We start from the raw sequence: 11,166 nt of genomic DNA, 5'->3' as shown, positions 1-11,166 counted from the left end.
CTTTTTTTTTTTTTTTTGGTACTGGGGATTGAACCCAGGGGCACTTTACCACTATATCTGCAGTCCCCCTACCCCAGCTGTTTTTTTTTTCCCCTTAATTTTGAGACAGGACCTCTCACTAAGTTGCTTAGGGTCTCACTAAGTTGCTAAGGTTGGCCTCAAAATTATGATCCTCCTGCCTTGGCCTCTAAGTCACTGGGAATATAGTTGGGTGCCTCAGCACTCAGCCTGAGTTCCCATGCTCTTGCCTATTATGCCAAGGTGCTTGTGGGGGTCAGAGAAAGAATGCCACTGACTCTCAGGAGGAAAAATACCCAGAGCCCTGTGGCTTCTGGTGCTGCCACTGCTTACATCATCTTTTTGTTTTTAACCTTCTGAAGACCCTATTTTCAAAGGGTTATTACAATTTTATTTTCTAAGATAAAAATATTTTCATATTTTAATCTCTCTGAATTGAGATATCTTAAATGGCATGCTTGAAAAAATTATGGCTTTAACTGAAAACACTTTATTCCTTTCCTGGTGGTTTATCGTATTTTACAATCAATGTCATCTTGGATTTGATGGAATAACAGTAACTTTAAAGGAAGTAGATTTTAATTTGCTACACTTGATATCTGCACAAGAAAATATGTATTCTCAATTCCATCAGGATATTTGGGAAGCACTGAAGTAGAAAAACAGTTTGATTTCAAGAAAATGATTAAAAGAGTATATCAGAATACTGATACATACTACTATATATAGGTAGCAGGCGCAGTGGCACATGCCTATAATCTCAGTGGCTTGGGAGGCTGAGACAGGAGGATTGTGAGTTCAAAGCCAGTCTCAGCAACTTCGCAAGCCATTAAACAAACTCAGTGAGATCTTGTCTCTAAATAAAATACAAAAAAGGGCCGAGGGTGTGGCTCAGTGACTGAGTGCCTCCGAATTCAATCCCTAGTAGTAATAATAATAATATACTGGACACCTGGTGGTGGCATGTGATTGAATAAATCAAATTATTTCGAAAAAAAATAATAATAAAAAAATACTAGATATATTGGGCTGGGATTGTGGCTCCGCGGTAGAGCGCTTGTTTAGCATGTGTGAGGCACTGGGTTTGATTCACAGCACTGCAAATAAACAAACAAACAAATAAATAAATAAATAAAAATAAAGGTCCATCAACAATTAAAAAAATATGAAAAATACTAGATATCAAGTGATAACAGTGTAGGCCCAGATTCTAGCCAGGAAAAGCCTATCTTATAGATTTTTATATTTCTCTCTGAACTTATTTTCACAAAAAACAAAACAACAAGGAAAAGAGAGAAAAGAAAACAATATTTTTGACTGGATGGATATGTCTCAGGTAGAAAGAATTTAAATGGCAAAACTGGTGTGCTTTAAGGATCCCTAGCAAAGTATTCCCAATTGAAAATGCCAAGCATGGAGAGTGATCAAAGTTCTGGATAAAGCCAGTCATGCTTGGCAACAAAACCTGTAGGAGGGCCAGGAGGCTTTGCTCTCTACTCCAACGCAGCTGGCTTTGCCTTTTTTTTTTTTTTTGAGAAAGATACACAGCTCATACATACATACTTGGGAAATTTCCAATTTCCTATACATTTGAATTTGTCTTCAGTTATAGACAGTGAACATTAAGAACGACTCTGCCATTGAGCAGGAGTGAGGTCCTCTCCTAGCTCCGAAGAGGGAAGAACAAGACTAGAGTGGAGACCTAGGGTGGGAACGGGGGGCCTGTCTTAGCAGGGAGAGTTTGGGGTGTTGTGGTGTCTAGCTGGACCTTCTGGCTGCATGCCCTCAAATCATCATCTATGCTCATTTACATTATCTGGAAAGCTGTCAACGAGCTGTCCAGACACAAAGTACTAGCTTGTGCAAGATTACTGGCAGCCTGTGCATCTATCGTGATAACTTGTGAAGGCACCTTTGGAAGTGGCCTGTGTGCAGAAGTGCAGCTCGAGGGCCAGGCTGGCCAGGCTGTTTACAGTACTCCTTCTTGCAAGAATATCTTCCTTCCATGTTCCCCACATGGTAATCTTCCACCCTTCCTTCTTGCCATCCTATTCCAAGAGTGGAAACTGGAGGACCCTGTCTGTTGTGTCCTGCCTGAAAAGCCCTTTTATTGAGCCTGCAAAGTAGCTTTCTAAGAAGGGTACTTCTTCCTGATATCCAGCTTTTCATAACCTGGAATGTCTAGCCATATTGGTTCTCCACTACTGCATGGCAATAATAAGCTGGATCTAAGTATCAGTTGTCTCTGTGAGATGGGACATAAGCATTGCAATTCTCTAAGGTCTTCACAATTTTCCTATTGTCTTTTGTGTAGCTATTGTTTATTTACTGGTTTGTATATCCCTATGGTACACAGGTATCTTTTCTAAATCTTCATTCTTATTCTAATTACACAATCACAATTACTTATTTGCCTTAACCTTGAGGGTAAGATCTGCTGTGTCTTGTTCATCTTTCTTGGCACAGTTCTGGCTCACAGCACGCAGATATTGAATAAATACCTAAATGAATAAAAAAGGCCATTGGCAGTGAGGGACATGTCTGAGCATCTCTCACCTCCACTGCTTCTGTGGTATTAGCTAATGGAGAGAAGATTGAGAGACACAAACCAGCTGGTGCCCTTGGGTGATGACAATAAGGAGAATGGAAGAAATGAAGAGAAACTCACCTTGGAGTGGATACCAAGAGTAACCATTTGTAACTCCACTGGGAAAGTTCATTTTATTTTTACACTGATCTCCTTTAGTCATGTTGGGATTTCTTGAAGCATAGGTATGTGCAAGATGTTGAAAAACATCATCATCAGGAGTTAAGCTTCGGGAGAGCAATGTTCCAGTTGCTGCATTTGAAAGACACATCAAGACCTTTCAATTAACTTGTAGTAAGATGTTAGCAAATACATACTCACGTTGCACATAAATGCTCTCATTTCCAAGGAGAGATCCACCCATTTCCATGAATGCTCCCTCTATTCTTTTTTCCACTTTTTAATAAACAAATACAAGGTGATATCTCACAAAATAAGTCAGATACATATCCAGACTTCTCCTAAATCAGCTTAAAAATTAGACATCCTCTTGGTACTCTTGCTGATTTCTGAAGGTTGGCAAACTTTCCTTAGGTATTCAGGAGGTTGAAGGAAGCCAGTAATATTTTAAGTCCTTGAGTTTTAAAAGGAGTCAGCGATTACCATTCATATGATTAGCAAAGAAATGTAATTTGTTCTAGTTTTATTTTGTTTTAGCCATGTAGCCTCTTGTGAGATGATCTAAGTCTGATTTTACTATTTCATTCATGAATATCACACTACTGGCTTCAGTTCAGCCACACTGCACATCCACTGCTTGAGAATTTATAGGAAGGATGGCTTAGGGTTGGGAAATTAAAGCTCCTTCTAACCCAGCCAGAGATGTTAAGCAATGGCAGAAGGGTTCCTCCTCACATAGAGGCACTACATTTGTAGCTCTGCTCTGCACTTAGAAAGCCAGAGTGGGTCCCACATTTGCTTACCTTGAACACCATTATCAAATGGGTAACTGGCCACCAATGCACCACCGTGGAGGTTTGCAGAGAGGACAAATGTCTCCGATTTCAGCCACTTCATGATTGCCAGAGTTTCAGGCTGCCTTGATACATTATTATATTCAAAGGCATCAGGGAAATTTCTATTCAGGTCATACTGGTTATAATTTTCCCTTTAAAAGAAAGAACTTTTTAGGGCTCATTGATGTTGTTACAAGGGAAAAGATTCTTGCAGTGCAAAGACCTTTGGATTAGGCTCCAGGTGTTTCCCAAATGTGGTAGATGGCAGCCTTGGTGCCTCCAACAAACCACACACATTTACACCCTACGTGGTCTCCTCCTCCTGTCTGACCTGCTCTTACCAATAGAACATTAGCTATTGTAACCTAAGCAGAAGCTTTTGGTAAGTCTTTGCATTCTGGGACTTTTGCCCTTAGAAAACTTTCTTTTGGAGCTTGAGACTCCAGTGGTAGATACATGGAGAGTCCACATGGAGAAATGAAGAGCCCAGGGGACAGCCAGAATGAGGACCCAGGTGAGGCACTTGGACTGGCCATTCCGGCTCTGCTCTGCTCTGCCCAAACTCCTGACTTACAGGGAAAAAAAAAAGCTATTGTTTCAACTCACCAGTTTAAGAATGGTTCCTTATGTAGCAGAAACAACAGGAGGAGTGAGCTATTTTATATTTCTAAAAAGTGGAATGTTTAAATATACTAAAAAAACCCTAAAACTGAAGAGAATCCAGTAGTGAGATTTTATTTTTAGTAAAGCAAAATATTTCTAAATTGCACAAATATAAATGTATGATAAACATTTGAAAATTTCTAAACCTTCCAAGACAGCTTGAAACAGAAACTGTTTAAACCAGAACTACTGTAAGACTGATTCTTCTTTGTGGTTAGATCACTGGCTTAATAAATCAACCACTAATGATTGAGGGCGTGTACTACCCCAGGCAACTGGGGAGCTCACCGCAATGAACGTACCAGACATGATCCTGCCCTCAGGGAGCTTGCTTTTTAGTGGGGAGAGAGAGATTACACAAGAAATTGGACCCTACAAATTGTGCTATGAAGGTAAAGAGCTGAGTGACCTAAGAGTATACCAGGGAGCCTAATATATGATACTTGTCAGGGAAGGAGTCTTTGAGGAAATGCTATGTCAGCAGCGGGAGGAGGTAAAGAGAGAGTGGAGGTGCCAGACGCCTGTGCCAGAAAGTACTGGGAGAAGAGGGAGGAGGATCAGAGAGGCAGGAGCCCAGGGCGCAGGGGGCGTGGCCAGTGGAGGCGGCACCGGTATTGAGGATTTCAAGATTCATCCTGCAAACAAGGGGCAGGAGCTCCAGCACACTGCGGCAGGGTGCTGGCTGTGAGATGCTTCACTGTCATCTAACTCCTCTTTCTAGGGCCAGCAGGTACCTGATGGGAGCCTTTCCGTTTTGTCTTGTTTTAAAATAAAGTTAGACCAGTCCATCTCACCTTCCGTTACTGTAGAAACAGTCAGGCTTTTTGACAGCTTCGAATCCATCTGGGTTCATTGATGGCATGATGTGTATCCGGGTACTATTGATCAGATTTGTGATTTCAGGGTCTTTCCCATAGCTGGTGACAAGATAGTCAATCAGATGGAGCAGCAGCTCCCTCCCGACAGTCTGTGGTGGAAGAGAAAGGGGGTGTTTTAGGTCAGAAGCAATAAGGAAAACCATGCCTGGAGCACAAATCCCCTCAGTAGGGGCCTGAATGCATGATATATTGGACCAAAACTAGTCCATAGGACCACTAATTCCTCCAGCACAGGGCAATCAGGCAAGTGGTAATCAATCCCTGGATGTGCTGCAAAGTATTTGCTACTCAAAATTACTCTGTTGTAAATAGTTTACTTTTTATCTTGGGGATAGGGATTGAAACAAGAATAATTATTTTAAAAAAGAATTACAGCCAGGTTCAGTAGTGCATACCTGTCATCCCAGCTATTCAGAAGGCTAAGGAAGGAGAATGACAAGTTCGAGGACATCCTGGGCAACTTAGCAAGGAGACCATGCCTCATAAAAAACTTTTAAAAAGGGCGGTGGGTGTACCCAACCTAGGTGCCCTTCAATAGATGAATGGATAAAGAAAATGTGATACGTATATACAATGGAATATTATTCAGCCGTTAAAAGAATGACTTTATGAAATCTGCTGGTAAATGGATGGATCTGGAGACTAACATGCCAAGTGAAATAAACCAATCCCCCAAAACCAAAGGACAAATGTTCTCTCTGATATGCAGATGCTAGGGAGGGTGGGGAGGAGAAACAGAAGTTCAGGTGGATTAGACAAAGGGAAATGAAGAGAAGGGAGGGAGGACAGGAATAGGAGAGACAGTGGAATGAATGAGACATAACTTTCCTATGTTCATATATGAATACACCACTAGTGAAACTCCACATCATGTACCACCACAAGACTGGGATCCTAATTACAATAAGCTCTATTCCATGTATGTGTAATATGTCAAAATACGCTCTACTGTCCTGTATATCTAAAAAGAACAAATAAAAAATAAAACACAGGAGATATTTTTAAAAAGAAAGAAAGAAAAGAAAAGAACTCAAGCCAAGAGCTGACAATGAGATTCACCAGCCAAAGGCAAAGAAAGCCAGGATTAAAAGGCTTGGGTTGAGTGCGAATTCAGTTAACAGTAGAACTAGTCATCAGTTCTACTTACAGTCAAAATTTAACCAGTTATTTTTAGTTTCACTTCAGTTTTATTCTTCTGTTAATAAATTTTAGAAGGATTAAGTTTAAAGATTTAAATATAATCATACTTAGGTCAATTTGAATATGATTACATTTTATACATCTTAAAAGCTACTAACTCATAATATAAAATAGAAATATACAAGTGTCTGAGAAATAGTAATAAAGGTTATTCTGGGTGAAAGTATTTCTGATAACTTGTTACCTCTTATTTTTCTAGTATTACTTTCTAGTATCTTTTTGTCATTTTTATAAAAACAAAAAAGTCATGATTCTTTCAGGTACAAAAGTGTGTAATCAAAGTATTTTCTGTTTGTCTCAATATACCACAAGAAGTCACAAGTGCTCAACTGGAGAGGGTATATAAAAACCTTGGGAATATGACAAAGAATAATTTTCAGATAATTTGAAAAATGCTGAGACAAACAGATGAAATTTCAGAGGGAGTTAAAATCTCTTTTTTCGGTTGGTCCATACTTGCTGCCTCTGTAACAGCAGAGTTCAACCAAATATTATTCAAATTAATTCCTCCTAACTTTAATATAAATGTCTCAAACATTCACTCATGTTTTATGTATAAACCTCCTTCCCTTCCCAATTTTAAAACTTTAGAATTAAGCCTTTGACTATGAAACCTTGGAGAGTTCAAATTTTAAGAAAGAATGTGGTGAAAACAGTGTCCCTTAGCTTACCCGGCCTTTCATCCAGCACGCTCACTTCCTTTCTGTGAGAGTATGGACTTCATGAAAGGACCCCCAGTAAGAGCCTGGGAGGCCTGGAGCACACACACTGCGTGGGGAGCCTTTCACTGGTGATTCAGACGGTTGTTAAAATGGCAATAACCCAGAAGGCAGAAAATAAAGTCTCCATCAGGTTTAGTTCAATTCAGCCAACTTGGAATTTGCCAGATAGATAAAAATGAGTCTTGATCTTCAAAGAATGTTTATAACACAATGGGGAAAATTTGAAGGAACAATCCACAACACCGTTAGTAGGGGGCAAGAGAGAGAGGGAAAGGCAGACAGGCAGACAGACACAGACAGGCAGAAACTTCAGTTCTGGGGTTCCACAATGGTGTGTTACAGATTTAATTCATTTGCCTGATGGTCTAGCTAATCCTCCTTGGTCAAATATCGAGCCTACAGATTCCATTATCTAACATACAGTCCCTAGCCTCCCACATCTGGGTTCAGCGACCTGCCTGTGTGGCCCCCGCACACCCCACCACTACGCTATCTAATGCCACTCACATAGGTTACAGTTAACCTAGCTGGCCACCCCTTCCCCACTCCACCATCTAAGCCTTGAGAGCAAGGATCTGAACCATTTCCCTCTGTATCCCTGGTATATCTTGCACATTTCCTGGTGTATCATGAATTTGGTAATTGTTAATTAGTTACTGTTGACAAATCCAGTACAAGGTCAAGACAACCCGGAGAAAGAACTTTTGGAAAACACGAAGATCCACAGTACTTAGGAAGAAGAGATGTTCAAAATGACAGTCATTTTGTTGGAAGGATTTTCAGTACTGAACAAAATTTACAGGGGTGTGGGGGAGCTGACATTTCTGCTTATGACAAGAAATCTAAATATCTGGTCACACCGGCTCAGCCTCACCAAAAAGAGATGGAGAAACAGATCACTATTTGAGGAATCTTCTACATGCTAAAAATGAATCTGACACTTCACCTGGAATAACCATTAGCTCTGTCTAAATCTAAACAGAACTATTTAAAGTCATGTGGTATAATTGAGAACAGTTTGCTATCTAGAAAGTGGTGGAAAAAAATTTTGGAAGAACAAGCTTTTACATTTTTGTTCGAACAAATTTGGCACCTCTATCTTATGGTGACTACACATCCCAGACTTTCTAAGACAGGCACAATTTCAGATATTATGCCTTATTGTCTGCATAAACCATTAAAATACCCTCTAAGTACAAACATTTAGATATACAAATTGCATCACATAAACTGTTTCTATACTGAGATGTGTAAAAGTCGAATGTGCTTTATTTTTAGTTTGAAAATATGCTCATTATTTATAGGAAATGTTTTTTCTTTCAACCTATATATCTGGAATACAATAAAGTATAAACAAATGTTACTAAATGTAAGATTCTAAATGTGATATGGTTTTTCAAAAGTCTAAACCCAAATAAACAATCATAGTAAAAACTTACATTTAAGAAACAGAAACTTAAATTTCCAGGGTGCTACCCCCTCCCCCAAGTCAGAATTGTAGTTTAGTTAAACTTAAGAAAAACTTCAAATACCTACTCTCACATTAATCAAGATGTGGCCCCAAGGTCAAGGCCACTGGGGCTGGAATCCAAGGTCTGACCTATACTTTACCTGTTGCTGGGTGAGCTTAAAACTCTAGGCACTCAATTCCTAAAACACAGTCATGCCTCACTTCATTATTTCCACTAGAGAAGAATTAGAGAGGTCTTAACCAAACCAGCAATTGCCCAAGTAAAATAGTTTTTTTTTCCTAAAAATAAAAATAACAAAATAACAAAATAAAGGCACTGGGTGGGGAGAACAGCACAGAGAGCTTTAGGAAGGAAGGAGGTATGGAGATCCTCCTGGGTGGCTCTCCTGCAACCACACTGAGGCCAAGGATGTTATGTCCCCAGCGTCAGGACATGACCAGAGCTTTAGGTAAAGCTCAATTTTAGATTATTGATTTTAGTGTCCACAAATCGAGACAATAGCCGAATGAGGGGGTGGGGGAAGACAAGGGGGAGACAGATCTCAACCCCAAACAATCTGAATATCTATGGAATAAGGGAAGAGTAGGACTCCATTCAGTGTGTACTGGCATCGATCCTTCCAATTAGAAAAGTCTAACTAAACTTCAGGTGTGTCATTAGGAGGCTGCATATATTAAACCTAGAATTGGGGTTTCTACAATTCTAAGTTCCAATGTGTATGTAAACCAGGGCCTGAAGGAACTAGAAAAACACCTGCTAGACTTACTAAAATGAGGAAGATTAAATCTCAGAAATGTTCCTCCCATGCTTTTTTATAAAGTACGGGCACATCAGGGGACAAAGGCTCCTCTGGATGCTTTGTCTGTAAGCTCCCAGGGGTGACTCCTCTGCAGTCAGGAGAAGCAAGCAGTAAGTTGGAAGACAAAAGGTTCCAAGATAGACAACTGGGAAAATCTCTTTCAGTGTTGCTCCTTCTAAAAGCTTGTTACTGTTTTGTATGATCAATAAGCCAAAGTGTTCTCATTAAATGATTCTGGAACAACTGAGTATCCATCCAAACAAAATTTTGAGGGAGACCAAAGATCTATATACAACAACTAAAACAATAAAATCAGAACATTCCAAAGACAGTTAAAAAGGCAGATCCACTGGATAAGGCTTAATGCTCAGGCTCCAGAGTCAGATGGTTTTGTGGTAAAACCCAAACCTGGATCACTTAGAGCCTTGCTAAATTGCCAGGCTGGCCTCAAATTTGCCTCTTCCTGCCTCAGCCTCCAGAGTAGCTGGGGCTTTGGGCCTGTACCACTGTGTCTACAATAACATCTTTTCTTTTTTTTTTTTAAGTTACTGTCTTGCCTTTAGTTTTTTTAAAAAATAGATTGGAACTGGGCATGGTCATGTGCAGTTGTAATCCCAGTTACTGGGAGGCTGAGGCAGGAGGATAGAGTGTTTGAGGCCAACCTGGGCAACTAGTGAGACCCTATCTCAAAATACAAATGAAAAGGTCTGGGAATGTAGCCCAGTGGTACAGCATCCCTGGGTTCAATCTCCAGTACTATTTTTTTTTAAGTTTTAATCTTTATTTTAAAAACATAGTAACCAGGTGAGGTAGAAGGAGACATTTTCCAACACTGCTCATATACACTCAAATTGTAGGTTCTTCATGGTTTATTCTGAATTGCAAAAATTCTCTCTGTGCTTTCCTTTACTCAATCCTGGCTGCCATAATCAGACAGAAAGTTCAAGTTGCTTTTTTTTTTCTTGGATATGTAGTAGAAAACTTAACAGATTATTTTTAATAAGGAAAAGACCTAATTCTAAAACAAGGTGTAAAGAGGTGGAGATTCATGGGGGAAAGTGGCCAAACTGGGTACTCCTAATGCTGCTGCTCACTGTCATAGAGTCACCATATCAAGTGGTAACAACACACGCCCTCATACATGCACTCAGGAGAGAGAAAACATTTTAAAAATAATGTGGCCAATCTTGTACATCATGCCCCTCAGTATATATGTACCTCCTATAGGGACTGTCCACATCAGGTCCATAATCTCCCAGAAGATCCAAAGATCCTGAGGTTGGAGGTCAAAGTTTGTACCAATATAACAAGGAATACCTCCAGAGAAGGTTAAGGATCACTGCCCTAAAATACTAACTACATTACTTTTTCTTCTTCTCTTTTCTCTTTTCAGTGCTGGAGATTGAACCCAGGGCCTTGAACAGTTAGGCAAGTGCTCTACCACTGAGTTATACTCCAGCCTCTTATCTTGCTTTTCTTTTTTTCTTTGTCACCAGGGATCAAACCCAGGGGTGCTTAACTACTGAGCCACATCCACAGTCCTTTTTATATTTTATTAGAGACAAGATCTCTCTGAGTTGCTTAGGGCCTCACTAAATTGCTGAGGCTGGCTTTGAACTTGTGATCCTCCTTTCTCAGCCTCCCTAGCTGCTGAGATTACAGGAGTATACCACTTGGCCCAGCTACATTGCTTTTTAATAAGATAGAAAAACAGAGAATGCTTTCAGTGCCAAAAGATTTAAGTAAGGAACAAGGTGGTGATTAGACCCTGTGCCAAGTGACTTTTTTGCTCCTAGGTTAGACCATTGCTTTTTCTAACTCCCAGTGGCACCAGGATGGCTGACTACTGAAGTCTTCAAGTTAAAAATAAT

The 11,166-nt window shown here is 40.0% G+C and overlaps 1 protein-coding gene across 5 annotated transcripts in view; it reads right to left on the bottom strand.

Annotated features, from left to right (window-relative positions):
- Cpm (carboxypeptidase M) overlaps nt 1-11,166 on the bottom strand; it is a 67,328-nt gene that overhangs the window by 18,142 nt on the left and 38,020 nt on the right. For 4 of the 5 annotated variants that reach the window (XM_015483033.2, XM_048805317.1, XM_048805313.1 and 1 more), the window contains exons 4-6: nt 5,019-5,191; nt 3,529-3,713; nt 2,687-2,857 (exon numbers count right to left, since the gene is read on the bottom strand). In XM_015483033.2, coding sequence (XP_015338519.1) covers nt 2,687-2,857; nt 3,529-3,713; nt 5,019-5,191 — 529 coding nt within the window. Of the gene's footprint in view, nt 1-2,686; nt 2,858-3,528; nt 3,714-5,018; nt 5,192-6,973; nt 8,350-11,166 lie in introns of those variants that run through there. The other variant, XM_048805322.1, reaches the window with a different exon arrangement.

The sequence above is a fragment of the Marmota marmota genome, unplaced genomic scaffold, assembly GCF_001458135.2.
Source record: "Marmota marmota marmota unplaced genomic scaffold, marMar, whole genome shotgun sequence".
Classification (NCBI taxonomy): domain Eukaryota; kingdom Metazoa; phylum Chordata; class Mammalia; order Rodentia; family Sciuridae; genus Marmota; species Marmota marmota.
Note: the sequence above shows the minus strand (reverse complement) of the source record. Positions and strands in the feature narration are given on the sequence as shown.